Raw genomic sequence first — 17578 nt, forward strand, 5'->3', positions numbered from 1 at the left:
AGAATTGATGCTGGCCCGACCGACAGGGCACGGTGCTTCAAACCTCCTGAGAGACCGAGGTCTGACAAGATAATGAAATTGACAGCAAGATGTGAAGATATTTAAATGACCCCTCGGGCTCAGTTTAGCTGCGAAATCACCTGCAAGAAAATAACCCTTACACGGACAGAGAGTGAAATACATTTTCATATTAGAACAAAGAATAATTACCAGGATTGAAGAAGTAACAACTCTCTCTCTCTCATTGTCTTCCTCTCTCTCTCTCGGTCTCTCTCTCTGTCTCACAACACACACACCTTCTTTTTTTTTTCTCTCTCTCTCTCTCTCTCTCTCTCTCTCTCACCTGAGATAAGACAGCTGCCAGACGCCTCGCCATAAATTACACTTTCCTGGAGTGATTTCACACTGTATTTTCTCCTTCTTAAGCCCAAGTCTGACTTAATGTGAAGTAGCTGTCCACCTACCCAGTAACCAAGCTACTGTTACTCAGCAAAAGTTTTCCTGTGACTCCCATGTCTGTCCGATATAAAATGACTGTAAAAAATATCAAATATATTATTATTATGTATTTTATAATGTCTCCTAAGAACAAATGAATATACATTTATTAGAGGTTTGAGCATGAGGAGTCTTCCCCAAACCAAAAACCCTGCTTGTCTTTGTCTGTGCTCCAGTTTATCCGTTTTTTTCTCCTTTTTTTCTAGATGTTGTATTTATTCATCTTTTCTCCTCATCCACAGCATGCATTCTTTTTATTTTTTGTACCACAGTAACTTTTATGTTTTGAATTTCTCTCAAGACTATTCAACGAGTATAGTTCAGTAATGTGAGTGTAGCTCAATCAGCAGGAATGAACAGACGCAATATTGCTGACTAACATCTGACTGCCTCAGGAGAACCAGGACAGCGACACACCGGCTGTGGACTTCTGCTCCATTGGCCCGGGAATGGGACCGCTGGACCAGCTAGGAGGCTGTCGGGCTCCCGTTGCTCGGCAACCGACTGCATCCTGCAGAGTTGCCTGAGAGGGAAGCAGGCTAACAGGCTAGCACCTTGCTTGTAGGCTACATAAACGGACTCAGGACTACACGACAACTTTGGAATCAATCTGCATGCATCTGTCTAATGTCTGATACAAGCTGATGTGTAATAGAACTGCAGCCCTTAATGTCCCGCTGCTTTGATCAGTCTAAATGACATACTTTATTTCATTAAAGCCAACTAATTGGTCACGTTATCTTACCATTTAAAATATTTTTTGTTCATCCCTTTGATTATTTTCCTCCATCGTACACCTTATTAATGTCTCATTTATTCAATTATTGATACATATTTAGCTATAAATAATTTATTGGTGAGTTGTTGAAGTCACTAATTACAAAGAATCACAACTTCTAGTTATATCCTAGTCCATCACTACAAAGCTGATGGTTTCTGAACATAAGTTAACAGTGAGGGATGTACAGTAGGTGGTAGAGGCATACTTTACATTGGTCTCCTGTAAGGAATCAGTGAGAGTCTCAAAGATTTTTAATAACATCCTCTATTGAATAACAGATAGTGTTTTACTTTAACACACACGGCTTTCTTTTAAAAAAGGCTTCAATTTAGGTTAGACCTTTGTTTCATTTTTTTTTTTTTTTTTTTTTACTTGAAACCAGCCATTCAATTAGAAAAGCCTGCATATCTCCACAGGATATTTGAAGGAACAGTGTGTAATAGGTGCTATGTGACGATACAATAAAATGAGAGCTGGGAATAATACCCACCTGCTCATTAGAGACAAGTACTTCTCATCCTCTCTGAGTTAGACACGAAAATCACTAACCTGAGATCCATAAATCAAAGTGGCATGGGCAGTGTGGCCCTCAAACATAGGTACATACTTGTTTGAGTAATTCAATATAAATATGCTTTACTAATGCAACAAAACTACTGGTATAACAGTTAAAGTAATACATTTTTTCCCCCCTTTTTTAAATCAATACTACTGTACATTAAAAGGTGTAGGTACCATGATGCACCACTGAGATGATAGGTAATTATCACTAGCCTCTGACTGGTCTAGTAAACATACTGTAATATGAGGGCACAGTATATAGTGTTAACTGAAGCGTACTGCATGTTAGAGAACAGTCAGATCTGATTTACAGAGACCTAAAAAAGGACCAGAGAGCTAAAGTTTGTAATAATTTGACATTATTGTTTTGTCATTTTTATTTGATTTCCCTTTCCCCTCACATTTGAGCAGTGGGGATGTTTGCAGGGACACATGGATGAGGTTGACTGGAATCAAAGGACCGCAATAAATGACCTTCAGTCTTCATATCCGCCTTTATTAGGTGTCCCTGAACATTTCCAATCTCCACTTCAGTTTGAAGCTGAGAGGGCTAAGAGAAGCCGCTGACCCCGTATCTGCAGCATCAGCCTGCCCTTAAACATGTCAGCTCGCCAAAATGAAAGCGACCACAGAGCTAGATGACCACACGAAGAGAACACACACTCTTCTCCTTATTTCCTACAGCAAGTAGGAGTTCTGCTGGCACTGAAAGTAATTCAACTCACACCCTCGTAGAAAAAAAAAGGCTGTCAAATCTGCCCTGCCACCAGCTGCCACTCAGCTCTGCACACTCTGGCTCACCAAGCTAAGACGGGGACTGTGCCGAAGGTCAGCGTGAACCTCCCTGTGTGTTCCGCCCTCGCTGTGACTCACCACCTGCAGGTGAAAATAAACGGTCGGTGACACCTTGTGTCGCTGAGGTGTTTGTGTGAAGCCCTCCACAGGTCAACCACAGATTAACAGTGGCAAAGAATGCAGTGTGGAGGAAAAAAATGGGAGCTGAAAAATCATTACAGATTGCTGTATTACTATTTAAGTAGTAAGTACATTAGAAAAAACTGGATTACTACTCCTCCTTATGCTACAGTACGTTTGTTAATAGCTGGTGAGGAACTTAGAAGTGAATAGAAAATGTTAATGTGCTAAAGCTAGGAGTGAGCAGTGAAGTGTTTGTTTGGTTTGCATGCATCAGATGTTTTTATTCGTACAAATATTTAAACAAATGTTACTGATTTCATGTTAGATATATCATAAACTGTCACTATAAATGTTATGAGAGGTAGGTAACGTTAAACCTGTTTAAACCAACTATCTGCTCAAACCTCATCTGAGATTCTGTAAATATTCAGTAGATCAGTAAATATTTCTCCCACTCATTTCAAAGAAATGTCACACTAAATTAATATTTGGATTGATTACAGAACACTCTTATTAGATTAGAAATTAAATATAATATTAACTGATTGATGCTGGAATTTTTGAACAACTTTTGAAACATTTAAACAGTAAAAAAGTAACTATAAACTATAAAGCTTAACCAGTTCCTGTCTACTTCTAGGCTGCAGCTAGTGGACAATGTGTCCTTCAGATTAAAGTTGAGGGTTGCCAGATCATTATGGTATCCAACATAGCGCCCTCTTTCACTGATTATTATAATCACCCACCTTTTTACTGAAAACACACAAACCAAGTCATTCTAAATGGAGTTAGTGTTTGTTGATATCTTGGTCTTTCGTTCTTTCTTTCTTTCTTTCTTTCTTTCTTTCTTTCTTTCTTTCTTTCTTTCTTTCTTTCTTTCTTTCTTTCTTTCTTTCTTTCTTTCTTTCTTTCTTTCTTTCTTTCTTTCTGTTTTTGCATGACTGGCCCTTTATATAGTTTTATCCTCTACATAGCCAGTTTGAGCCTTTGAGCTCCAGAAGATGCTATAGAGTCCCTCTGGCTACTAACAATGCTTTTCATTCCAAGTGCTGTCAGCATCCTGAACACAGCAGAGTGACCGATAAGATCCAAGCTACAGATATCAACTGTTTGTAATGTGTAATGGGACCTTTTATGTTCTATGTCTGCTTTTATGTTGTCTCATGTGTTTGGTGAGCCCAAGACAAGTTTCCACCTTGGTGGACAGTAAAGCTTTATTCTATTCTATTCTATTCTATTCTATTCTATTCTATTCTATTCTATTCTATTCTATTCTATTCTATGCTATTCTATTATATTCTATTGTAGTGGCTTATTGGGAAAAATAAGTTTGTTTTTTAAGTCTGAATTAAACTAAACGCAGGGAGTAGCTGCCTGTAACTGCATTATAACTTACTGCATAGACATCTATATGCAGGGCAGTTTGATGGCTAACCACCTACATATTCATCTGAGCATGCCAGCTGACATTCACTGCAGTTAGACTGTAAGGAAACATGTAAGTACAATGCTAGATTATACCATATATTATTATGAGTCATTTCACTTTGAATGGCCAAGTGTATTTATTAGAGCCGGAGTGCACATAGAAAAGATCATTCTGACAATAACAATAACAGTTGTAACACTGTGAGATTCTGACATATGTTCACACTCATATTATGCAACAGCACCACTTAACTTACTTGTCATGTGCTAAACAAGACTAACTTTGATACACTTTCCGCTATATTGCCTCAGCAGCAGGCATGTCTGTTGGCTATGCTACACCAACCTCCCACCTTCCAGCTAATTAGAATTAAATATTTATTACAACTGCCACATTGATGCAAATACTGGCAACTGTCCAGCCAATTAGAACCAATTACTCATTAAGAATCGTGGGTGGTTAGGATTCAAATTAAATAAGCGCTACCTGAGAATGACACTCTAAAGACCAGTTCAGTGCCACCGATGAATTGTATTATTATTGTTATTTCTGGTGGAACTCAATTTATGAAAAAGGGGGGGGGAAAGTAATTTTGCTATTAAAGCTGTGTTTGAATGATGCTGATTATTCTACGCCTCACAGCTGCTTCAATTCCTGTTGGCAGTCCCTTTCTTTATGTGTGAATGATACTGCTTTCCGTTGCCCTTCACTGTCTTAATAACACGGTCCTGTAGAAAAATAAAACAACACCCTAGGAATTTTGCCAGCAACAGGATATCACTCAGATGCAGCAATCTTTCATTGAGAACACATTGCAAAGGATCACGCTAATGTTGTCTTTTCCCTCGGCCTGGAGCGTTTAACCCTGGACGAGAGTCTGTTTATTGGCCTGCGGCGCCGCTTTCCAGCACCGATCCGAGATTAAAAAAAAGAAAAGAAAGAAGAAACAAGAAAAATGACTGGACACCTGTGTGTCATTGTTTGAATCTCTGTTTTAGGGACACCCGAACAGCTGTCTTGGCAAATTCCACACTAGGAAATAACATCACAACCATGGTAACATAACACACTGACTTCACAATTGCAGAAGTATTATTATACTTCATATTAGAGGCCTGTTCAATGGGTAAAATGTGTCCCGCGTTCCAAATCTTGTGATTCATTTGGAAAATAAGGGGATAATTGCACTGCACTGTCAACTTTTTGCACTACTGCCATAGTACACATTCTATCCTAACATATCATCCTACTACGCCATTTCTACTATGTATACTTCCTCTATCTTCTGTGAGTGTTGTTTTTGCGTTTGCGTGTGTATGTGTGTGTCATATAAGCTACTGGATGCCTTCATTTCCTTTGGGATGAATCAAAATCAATCTATCTATCTAATCTGTATTTTCTTTCCTATATTCTGTAACCTCGCTCTCCTACTGCCCTTCCCAGCTTCTGCATCACAAACACTCGCGTGAGAAAGGAAGGCTCCTCCAAAAGTGAGGCAGTGGGGTCCTCACAGCATCAGCCTCAAGGCGCTCCGTGTGTGTACCGGTTACCTGTCAAATGCTCGGACAATGCTATCATATAGCAGCTCCACAGGCCTTATTCCCACCCGCAGGAGCCGGGGAAGCAGGATGAGAATGATGTTCTTTGATTTCTCTGGTGCTTTCAAAACCATCCAGCGCCTCCTGCTTGGGGGGCATGGGGGGGGGGGGGGGGGGGGAGAATGGGAAGCTCAAAGCGATGCGGGTGGATGCCGTGGGTTTTTTTTTTTGCCTGGATTGTGGTATGAGTAGCTCACTGACAGGCAGCAGTTCATCTTCCTCCAGGGCAGTGTGTATTGCACAGTGCAGAGCGGCACACACACACACACACACACACACACACGAGGCCGCCCCGGGTAACTGTATTGTCAGCTTTCCTAGGCCACTCTCCCCCTTTTAAGATTCAACTCAGGGGTCACGGCTGTTCCATCAGTTATTTGATGACTCCTCTGCTGCGGGCGAGAAAAGGAGCGCACGAGTCTGCCAAAATAGCCTCGTCGGACGCTACGGGGGCAACCATTTGCGGCTTGACGTCAGCGTGACAAAGTAGCAAGAAGTGGATTTCAGCCTGTCACCATCCAGGCTGAGGAAGAGGGAAATGGCTGGTGTCAGTGTATCCAACAGACTACTTAATGAGTTCTACTAATTAGCGGAGGCCGGCACACATTTGTAACGGCTGAGAAGGAAGACAGGATTAACAAAGAGGTGAGAAAAACGGTCTCTGTTCTCCAGGCTTCACAGGGAAGAGGAGAGGAGAAAGTCCATCTTGGACAACACGTTCCACCCGTTTCTATAGGGAGATGGTGCGGCTACAGCACATGATCACCTTCATCTGTGTCAACAGCCATCAGACTGTACAATAATTCCTCTCCAAATACCTCCCATCTCTGCCAGCTGAGAGTCAGCTGAACTGCACTGCCCTGCTCTGACAGATTGAGGTACTGAACGTACAGGCTTTAATACTGCTGTTAATGTGATGTGGTTGCATGGTATTAGCTCTCCAAATTCACATGCCTGCTCTCATAGCACATCATTTGTGAGTCACACTTAAGCAATCCAAACTGTCAACAGCATCTGTAACACCATGCAGATGTGCGTAGCTGTTAAACATATGTTGAAAATCATAGCTCCACATGTTTTATTTAACCTCGCAAGCGTGCTTGTATTTTGATTATGTGCAATCAGGGGTTGAAGGGGGTGAATTCAATTTACCCTGTATATGTGTGTGTGTGTGTGTGTGTGTGTGTGTGTGTGTGTGTGTGTGTGTGTGTGTGTGTGTGTGTGTGTGTGTGAGTGTGTGTGTGTGTGCTAGTAGAGAATAAAAATCATGTTTTAAAAAACTACAAAAAAACACCTGATAAACTGAGAAAGGAATAATAGAAAAGTGTCAAATCAGCAGCATCAGAAGCTGCTGGTATGACTGCAGGGGAGCAGGGCTGCACATCCAGTGAAGTTCTTCTCTGCACCCAGCTGACATATTCTTTAAAATATACATGATCTACATGTATCCATTGGTAGATAGTTAGGAGTTGGGTTGAACAATACAAAAAATACAACAGAAATACAGCAAAATGAAGGATGACATCATTATGGGTTATGGTTAAGATTAGAATGATTGAACACAGACACGGATAAAGAAAACATTTTCCGCCGTTCTTCAGGACTCTGCTAGTAGCGTAGTGTTTTGAAGAACAATTTGACACATTTTTGAGAAACTGTGGTATGGTTGGGGATCATACTCATATTTTCTGGGACTTCTCCAAAATACAGACATGCTGGAAAGACATCAAACAAGAAATGGAGAAATTCTTAGGAGCTGACATCCCCCTGGACACACTACTTTTCCATTGATCAGCGCTATATATAATACAATGGATACAAAAAAATCCGACATGTCTATGTGATGGAACATGTGACTACCCTCCTACAGCTAAAATATCTATATTTATAAGGAGATAGACACCTTTTATTCTCTACCTTGGTTAAGACTTCCATTCTTTATGTGATGTATTTGACCTTTTGCAGTGTTATTTTATTCATATGAAGCCTACATTTGTGTGGAATGGAAGCCGATCTCGAGTGGATTTGTTTTGTACAGTTAAAGCTACTCTTAGCTTTCTTGCATTTCACACAGCACTTTGAAAAAACTTGAACAGCAACAACCCCTCCTCCCTCTTACGTCCCACCCCCGCACTCCCTCGGCACTCCCTCGGCTCCTTCGGACCGAATGATATGATTGGTCGGAGTTTTCACAGAATATTATGAGAATGGAATAATGATTAGTTTCTATGCCTGGTGGGTCTCTCTAACATTTTAGAGTGCCATTACCTTATTAACAGCATTTTAACCTAACAAAAAAATGTGTAAAAACGTAAAAAAGGTAAGGATAGCTTTAAAATTGCATGTTATTGTTACTGAATGGCAATAAAGTAAAATAAAAAAACAACATTTTTCATCTGATTTATTAATCTCTGGTTTAATGCACAACAAGTGCCTGCAGACTCTGATAAAAAAAAAATGGATCCTCTAGGAATGACATCTATCTTCAGCAAAGATCTTTTACCTTCCAGTGAGATTTGCATGACCGCTCTATAGTTTTTCACAATAATCCATGTGACACTCACTCAGCTCAAAATGCTTACTCACTCTGAAACTGCCGAGATAAGTTGAAGCTCTTTAATTGATGAAGCTTAATAATGCTTAATAATTTATTATTGGTCACTTTTCTTTAACTGTCTGAGCTGTATCCTCTATTCTGTTTAATTCCATGAGGATGGTTATATATTTATAACTGATAATCATTGTTTATCCACCGGCTGTAAAGTGGCTGTCATTGGAAGAGGAATATGTTGTTGGTATGGACATGAGGGCTCCTCTGTGAAGAACGTTGCCACTTTATTTGGAAGCCTAAAGTTAGTATTTAATTGAATACTTCTACCATATAACATTATTATCTTCATGTTGAATTCCCTTGCTCTAGAAAAATATAACACAGTTACATTTACTTATTCTGTCTGACCTACTTTTTTTACTTTCATCGACTCTAACTACATTTTTTTACACAAGTAATTTGACTTGTACTTGGGTGTAATTTTCTACTTCTCCTTCCATCTCTGCTTACAGTTTCATTTCATTTTAACTGCCTGATGTCAATTTTCTATTTTGAATACATCACTTGCATTATATTTGTTCTTTATTGATTTAAATTACCTTTGCTGCTGCAGCAATCTCATCCTTAAGGGTAACTACAGTGTCATCTTATGTTTTCTTCATTTAAATATAATAAAAGACTATTATGTTAACATATATTGCATTATTCAAACCTTTCCCAGATTTAATTGAAGTCAAATAAGCCTGGAGTATGATAAGCTGGTAATCACGCCCAGGGAGGGACAAACTCAATCATCAGCTTAAAGCGCTTGAAGGTTCAAGGATTTTGTCTTATTTTACACTTTTTATGCTCTTTTTTGTTTATTCTATGTGTCAAAATAACACAACTACATCTTTGTTTTTTAGTTTGCCAAGGAAGGGATGGTTATTAGCTCACTTTAATATAAGCAGCCTTCTCCATCCTCAGGCTGCTATTTCCTGATGGAAAAGCACGTTTTTTCTACTATTAGTGTACTCACTGTGCTAAATAAGATACTTCAGATCAAATGTTAAATGATTTTTGTAGAAAAGGATTACTTATGTACCAGGGCACTTTACTAGCAGTGCATTAGTGCACATGACTGATCGATAGAATATTATATGACAGGCAACTAGTTGGGGCCGTGCTCTTGGATATTACTGCTGCTTTTGATGTCACTGACTACAGTATTCTTATAGCAAAGCTCACATGTCAAGGTTTAGCTCTTGCTTGAAGAAGAGTTTCCTCTCTGGCAGAACACTGTGAGTATATTTCACACCTTTTCTGACAGTAACAATATATATTGTGGTGTTGTGCATGGAAGTTGTCTTCATAAATGATTTCCCATATGTTGTTTAAAATGGTGATGTAGTAATGTATGCTGATGACTTAACATGTTGTGCATCACCAACTTAAGTAGAATCTACATGTTGAGTTGCATAGCATTACCAAAATAGGTGAGAATGAACAAATTGGTACCAAACACTACCAAAACTAATTAACTATTAGTTTGTAGGAATGCTCTTGCTAACAACACTGCATTTCATTTCTTTAGAAACATCTTTATCAGTTGTCAAGACCAAATAACTGGATGTTAAATTAAATCATTTATCATCTTGGTTTGAGATGATTGATCACATTGTTCCCAATATGGGAAAGGAAACTCTCACATCTGGTGTTCTCTTCAGTTATTTGGTAAAGTGCTGATGAGAAACATCTAGAAAAACTTCAAATTGGCACGAAATACATCAGTCAGATTAACTCTGATTGTTCTTTCCATGCTAATGTGTGTAAGGTGTATACAGGATTATGATGAACTTTGCAGGCTAAATGTAAATCTTGTAAAATGTTATTTGGAATAATACACCAAAAGCTAGTATATACTGGTTTTTGCCATTAGTATAATACATGTCAAGTGAGCACTGGACATCTGGTGCACACTTTATTTGATCATAAATCTTTTTTTAGAGCTTCTTCTGCTCGTAATATGCTCCCCATCAACGTCAGACAGAACAAAAGCAGATTTTCTTTGAAAAAATCACTAAAATAAGCATTTATGAATCTCACATCGATGTGATTGTGATTTTGCTTTTGTTTTTATTTTATTTAATTTTGTTTAAATTTAGACAGATTTGTGAACAATATTTGAGAGAAATAGATCTTTTGTGTATATAGACAATGTTTTAGATATTTGAGTTCAGCTCATGAAAAATGGGAACAAAAACAAAAGTGTTGCATTTCTATTTTTGTTCAGTGTATTTTCTGATCTTTATATTTAGTTTGTTTTTCCCTTTTTATTTTATTTTTCTGATACAATGTCATTTTAATTAATGTTAGTTTTTATTGTTGTTGTTTTTGTGTGGACTCCATGAAGACTAGCGAAATAAATAAAAAATAAATAATTAAGTAAATAAAATATATAATGTGTCTGTGTGTGATAAGCAGACACTGCGTTTGTGTATGGTAGCCTAACCCTTTGTGTGTATTTGTGTGTGTGTGTGCTTGTATGTGTGTGGTGGGAGAGGGGAGAGATGGGATATTGGGTGGAGCGCCCCCCCCCCCCCCCCCCGCCCCCCCCATCTATATCTCACATCCTTTCACATGGATACTGAATTCCTAGCACCACACCTGCTCTGTTCCTGTGCACAGTACAGTTTATATGTACAAATAACTGAATATCACAGTGATGAGAAGATAAGAAAACACCATCACATGTGATTAAAAACACAGATGGAATATGAAGAGATACCATGATAGAATTGAAGGTAATAAGAAAAAAAAGACAAAGTCTGATAAGCCCATTAAAAAATCATAATAATTCCTTCTTTTGGCATATACCATAGAATTTGAACTGATACTAACTGCATTCCAGTCTTCTGAAACAATCTGCAATTTCTGAAACAAATGCCATGAAAACGAATCAGCTTTGAAAATTCACAAACTCAAATCAATGCTGTGATGATGCTAAATTTGACTATCTGAGCTCTGTGCATCCTCAACAAGACATTAACCAGCCAGATCAATAACATTCAAGGGCAATGAGCAGTAGAGGCTGATCACCGAGTTATGTGCGTTATATCATAACTTACCAATGACATGCATGTAGTATGAGTGGGATTTACTCACATAGAAAAAAACAAAGATTGGTAGATTTTTACGCAGCCTAGGTGGTGATGACCTTTAGTAACTCCTGGACTATTTGCTCTTGATGTTGCTTGTTATCAGACACACGCTGGGAAGCAGCCGTCAATCCCCGCGGAGGAGATCATATTAGTACTGTTAGAATAAAACATTGGTGACAGACTTACTTTAAGACGGCGCTGTCTCCCTGTCTGACGGTGATGTTGTCCTTTAATACAGGATCCCCGCTTCTGGCTGGAACTCCTGCAGGTACAAGGAATAACAATTTAAGTCCGAGGACGACAAGGCATTTCCCAGGCACCGCCAAATAGCCACAAATTCCCATGTTTTTTTTCTGTCACTGCGCAACTTCCAGGAAAACTTGAACCGTCGGATATTCCGTTTGCGTCTTGAGATGCGCGGACCGCAAAATCCCACTTGGAAAACAAGATGCGGGTGCAGCCTTTAACTGGAATTGCGTCCGACCCTGATTTGTGCTCCAAGTAAACAGGCTTGTTATGAAATAGCCTACTGTCTGTATCGGCACACGCAGTAGGAGAGGGAAGGGAAAGTGTCTTTCCACCCGCCAGCCGCTCTAGGAAACTGACTTGTGTGGAGAGAAAAGCACCGTGTTTCTCTGAGAAATGCGCACCGCCTCCTCAGCTTCAAACTGTAATCGCCGTGAAATGGATGCTCTGGCAGAGATGCATCAGCCAAGTCTCCTTGTATGTTTTTTTTGTTTCTTTCTTTCTTTCTTTCTCTCCTCTTTCTCCCTCGGTGTTCTCTTTTTCTTTCTGTCGTCTGAGTGAGACTGTGGAAAGCTGGGTACACTCAAAGCAAAAAGGCTGAATTCGCTTCAGTGTCTTTTTCCCCCGCTAAGTAGGCTACAGCTCCTGAAGTCTCTCTCTCTCTTTCGCGCTCTCGCTCTATTTTGCTCTCTCTCTCTCTCTCTCTCTCTCTCTCTCTCTCTCTCTCTCTCTCTCTCTCTCTCTCTCTCTCTCTCTCTCTCTCTCTCTCTCTCTCTCTCTCTCTCTCTCTCTCTCTCTCTCTCTCTCTCTCTCGCCAGGTAGCATCACTAGCCTGTACCATGAGGACCATATGGTCTGCAGCCTGCAGTGTTCTCATAGTCTATCCATAGGGGTTAAGGGTGAGCTGGCTCCTAAACTGTGGTCCAAGGACCTTCAGGGTGGCCCTTAGAGGGATGTACAGGGGACACTCCTATTTAGCAACCTGACAAATAATAAATCATCATGAAATCACAGTGAGCATCCATGCATATGAGAGCGTCATAGATGTCAGTGTCTGCACAGTACACATGGACATGGTGAGACCTGTGGACAGTAAATATTTCCTCTCATACTAAATGGGATCACTTGAAGCGCAGCAGCAGTTGGAGCAGTTGGAGGTCACAGAACAAAGTGAAGAATTGTTATATTATACTGACAAAATCCCAATCAGAGAATGAGATTAGTCTAATAATAAGCTTCATGGAGCGCCTCGGTAGTCAAGTGGTTACCGCGCATGCCACATAATGGCAGCGTCCCAGGTTCAATTCTAGCAAGGGGACCTACTGTATGCTGCAGGTCATTCCCCTGTTTCCTGTCAGCCTCTATGCCATCTACTGTGAAATAAAGACAAAAATGCCCCAAAATAATAATACTAGGTTTCATACTCACCACTTTTTAGTCTCAGTAAGTGTAGCAATAGAAACAGAGCTTTTGTTGATTTATAACTTCCCTTAATAATCTCTTTAATTGGAAGTGAAGACTGTATTGATTTGACAACCATGACATGAGACATGTCAAGAACCTCTTCTAGTGTATATAGCTGTAGTGAACATACAATATTCACCATCATGACAAAAACCTACAAACAAAAAGTAATTATGTTTTGGGATCTTTGGCCTAATGTGCATCTATTCATGTATTCATCTCCTGAGTTGCAACCAAGGCTGAGTAACAACCAGGCCCCCAAAAGGTAATGATTGGTTGATTGAAATTTTGTTTGGGAATATGCAGCACAAAGCACAATATCTACTGACATACTAAGAGCCTTAAGTCTGTTCCCACTCTCTTCTTGAAGAGGACCCTTGTGTCAAAACCTACTTTCAAGACCTTCATTATTTGATTTTTGCTTACATGTTCATTATTCATGAATTCATTTGGGAATGATCAAGTTAGAAGATGACAAACTTGGGGTTAGGTAGCATTCTATCATAGAGAAACTTTTTTAGAGTGTGCAGCTTTGGGGGATGAACAGGAGGTTAAAAGGGGACTAAAAGCTGATTTTTTTTTTTTTATAGCCTAGTAGGTCAATCAGTGTGTCCATAAAGGAGCAAATCACAGGGCCATCCAATAGCTAGTCATGGCCCAGTGAGTTCAGCAAAGAGTCTATCACCTATATCACCTATTTCTTCTGAAAATTCATGAAGAGATGTGGGATATGCTGTAGTCTAATTTAAAATTCACTCTTTTAGGTAAAAAAAAAAAAAAAATCTATCTTTGAGGGGGTGGGGCGTTTTTTCAAGTCAAGCACCCTCAAATTGACGTCAAATAGTTAATTTTAATGAAATGTTATCCCATTGACCTCTGCCTAGAAAGATGGGTATTGATGTATTTAATTAAAAGCTGCATAACCATCTTGTAGAGTTAAAAAGGCAGAAGCTGGAAAGTCATTTTTGCACAATGTGCTAAGTTGTAGTCAAAAAGGAAAAAGCGGTGACTATCTTTTACCGTTTTTTTAAAAGGCTGCTGGGAGTCCTCAGGCCTTTGCTTTTGTGAGGTGTCATTTTTCTTACAGACTTAACAGGTGGATGATGGGTAATTTATTGGGAAATGTTCAACTGGCTCGTCTGCTTGGTTGAAGAGGCAAGGTAAGTTTTGGTGTGGAAAAGTGTGAAAGTTATTGCAAGTCTGAACCACGTTCACTTTGTTTAGCAATGTGCTCCCCATCCCCGCCCCCCCCTCGTCCCCCCTCTTCCACATCTGTATGCATGCAGAGGATGCCAGCCACTAGGGACGAGAGTGACACTCTAACAGCGCCACTCAGAATTACTATGACACCATTGGAGTCTCATGAGAAGACCGAACAAGATAATTTCTTTACCTTAACATCAATTTGGCACGCTGTTAAGAGATTGGACGGGAGGCAACAGATGACACGCCACTGACAGCTCTGGGTGCCAGCACTAGGGGGAAGGGTTGGGAAAGATACAAGTGACACAAGGCATTGTTCTTGTCTCGTATCAAATGTTTGTGCGAGTGTGAAAGCGCTGATGGATGGCGTTTGTGGGCTACAGCCTGTTGTGTGTTCATTGTTGGCGTCTCGCTGAAAAAGAAGTGAATTAACTTCACAATAAAAGCTTTTCTCTTTTGTGCCGTGTGACACCCTGCCAAAGAAAAAAGGAAAGAGAATAACATCATTTAGCAGGTGTGACGACTTTTTTAAAAGATTTTTATTGCCCATTTTCTGCTAGTCACAACAACAGAGCAGACAAACTTCAGCGCGGTGGAAGTGGACCTGTGGGTGTCATTAGCCCTAAAATATATTATCCACTTCACCCTGTGTGTGTGTGTGTACATCCCATCCACTCAATGCAACAGCTAAACACAGTATAATCCCCCTGATTCCAATGCTGGGAAATGTACAGATAACATACATGATTACTCAAGCAAAAGCCTGAGCTATTCAGGTCAATACTTGTAACATATGAGCAGTCAACAAACTGTTCCTAGTTTACTAGATGTGTTGTTATTGAGGAATTATGATGATGTCTCGGGCCGGAGAAATTGGGCAAAGATAAGACTTAATTAAAATTATATCTGCCTGGGATGCAACACAAGTCCTGACTATGTGCGCCTCTTAATGGCTTTTAAATTAAAACCCCTCCCTGACCTCAGCAAAATCTTAAGATATGTTGTCTTAATTAGAGTCAAGGGTACAGGGAGGATGGAGGTGGGGGGAGGGGGGGGTGGTGATCAAGCACTTGTTCACAGACGGGGGGTGGGGGGGGGGCTGGGGGTGTCTCAGTCGATTACAGCTGCAACATTCGGTCGTGTGATGTCGTTGGAACACCTTGGTGGCTGCCGCTATTAATGCGGTGTGAGGATGGAGAAATAAAATGAAAATAGTAGTGGTATCATGAAGAGGTAGAATTGCAGGTAGGTGAAGTATTTCAGCAATCAGCTCCACACACTGCTGTTGTGTTGAGGATAAAATGAGACTGGCAATCCATTTCAATCCATGTCGTGTGCATTATGTTTTTGACCCTCATTGTTCTGCCGTACAGTGGGTCAGGTACATCCGCTGACCTTGCCAAAGATCCACCTCGAGCGAGGGGGTGCCAAGCATGCAGAAATGACAAATTAGAATGGCATTGTTTGTCGCACGGCCCACATGAATCATTCTTGATGTCTCACACAAACAAGGAGAGCAAAGGAAGAGAGAGAGAGGAAGAGGAAGAGAGAAAGAAAAGACTCAACTCACTGGCCCAGATCAACTACCCATGCTCAAAAATAGAAAGAGGACATATTGATTTTAACATGCTCAAATGAACAAAGCCATTTCGCTTAAATCAACATCTTTTTTTTTTTGATTGGTTGCAGTCGTATACAGTCCAGCTTCTGGCTGGATTGTGCTTCTCATTTATTTCACTTATACATGCAGTGACATTCACATAATTTCCTGCTGTGACGCATTAACGCCGGACTCTGGGTGGTTTATTCAAACAATCCGTGCTAATCTTCATTCATATCATGCAAGGACGGGGCAGAGCTAGCAGACAATGGGCCGGCCTCTGACCAAAGCAAGCTAATACCCTAGCAAAAACATGGGTAGACTGAATAAAGAGCGCTCACTCAATGGATTCAGTCATCTGCAGAAGCCCGGATTCCACTGGCACACGAATGCTAATGTTACGCAACTTCTACCATGAAGAGACACTGACGCTCCGAGGTCAGCCGTTTCTTTCCTCAAGTCTTTTTAGAAAGCGTGTGACAAACATCGTCCTCTTTTGTGTTTGGATAATGGTAACATTATGGATTTTTTTCCCCCTGTAAACAAACCATATGAATGTGTGCATTGAGTGTTAGTCACTATAATGTATGGTATGTATCCTCAAGGTGCAGCAAATGTGTGCAAAGCGACTTTTCTGTGTGTTTTGAGTCCTGTGTTTTTCACATCCACATTTACTAACTTCTTCTTCCCTGTCTGAGCTGATGTATTACTGTGTTTCTTGGTGCATTACTCTTAATAGTGTGAAAGCATACAAAACTGCTCCATAGTCCTACTAGAGGTCAGCAACTCCATAGGGTACCATTAAATGAATGAGGTTTGGTTAAGATAATGTTTTTTTTTTTTTGTTAACAAACACAAAGGGCCAAATCCACAAAGAATAGATTGTGCAGCACTTACACATGTACTCTGCTCCATTATAAATATCTATCAGTGAAAGATTTAGTGTTTATCAGATACTGACACAAACATGCCCACGACGTTTTCCAGCTGAGTATTCTTCGCTCTTGTTTTGAGTCTGTTTGAGTGAGCGGAGCTGTTTCCAGAGCTTCACACAATCACACATTTGTTCACATTTCAGCACACAGATCGGTCCACGATGAAAACAGCAGAAGGCATAAATGCTTCAAATTGCACGTCTTTAATTAGCAGAGGTGCACACACACGGAGCTCTTCACAATCAAACTAATTTACTTTGCATCTATAATATCATCGACTGAAATGTCAAATGTCAGAATACAGCTGTTAATGTGACTCACGCAGGTCTGAAACACGTTAGATTAACCCTTACATACTGTTCAGGGCCCTTTTTTTACATTTAAGAGCTGTAAAAAAACCACATACACATTTCTTTCAGCCAGACTTTTCCTTATGTGACCCACAGTATACAAAATGGAAATAAAATAACCTGTGTTTATTTTAAAAAGTTCTAAATCAACGTTCAAACTTCAAAAAATTAATCAAACATATATTAATGACTGATGGTGAATGTATGAATGTGAATTGATGCAGTGACTAATTATGAGTCAGAATATGAACAGTATGTAAAGGTTAATGTCTGAATCTTAAAATAATGTTCAGGTGTCACTGAA

The 17578-nt window shown here is 39.9% G+C and overlaps 1 protein-coding gene across 1 annotated transcript in view; it reads right to left on the reverse strand.

Annotated features, from left to right (window-relative positions):
• Nucleotides 1-11820, reverse strand: part of opcml (opioid binding protein/cell adhesion molecule-like) — a 206634-nt gene extending 194814 nt beyond the window's left edge. Inside the window, exon 1 of the mRNA XM_062433011.1 lies at nucleotides 11663-11820. Coding sequence (XP_062288995.1) covers nucleotides 11663-11820 — 158 coding nt within the window. The remainder of the gene's footprint in view (nucleotides 1-11662) is intronic.
• Between the last annotated feature and the right edge of the window lie 5758 nt (nucleotides 11821-17578).

Source organism: Scomber scombrus, chromosome 14 (assembly GCF_963691925.1).
Source record: "Scomber scombrus chromosome 14, fScoSco1.1, whole genome shotgun sequence".
Classification (NCBI taxonomy): domain Eukaryota; kingdom Metazoa; phylum Chordata; class Actinopteri; order Scombriformes; family Scombridae; genus Scomber; species Scomber scombrus.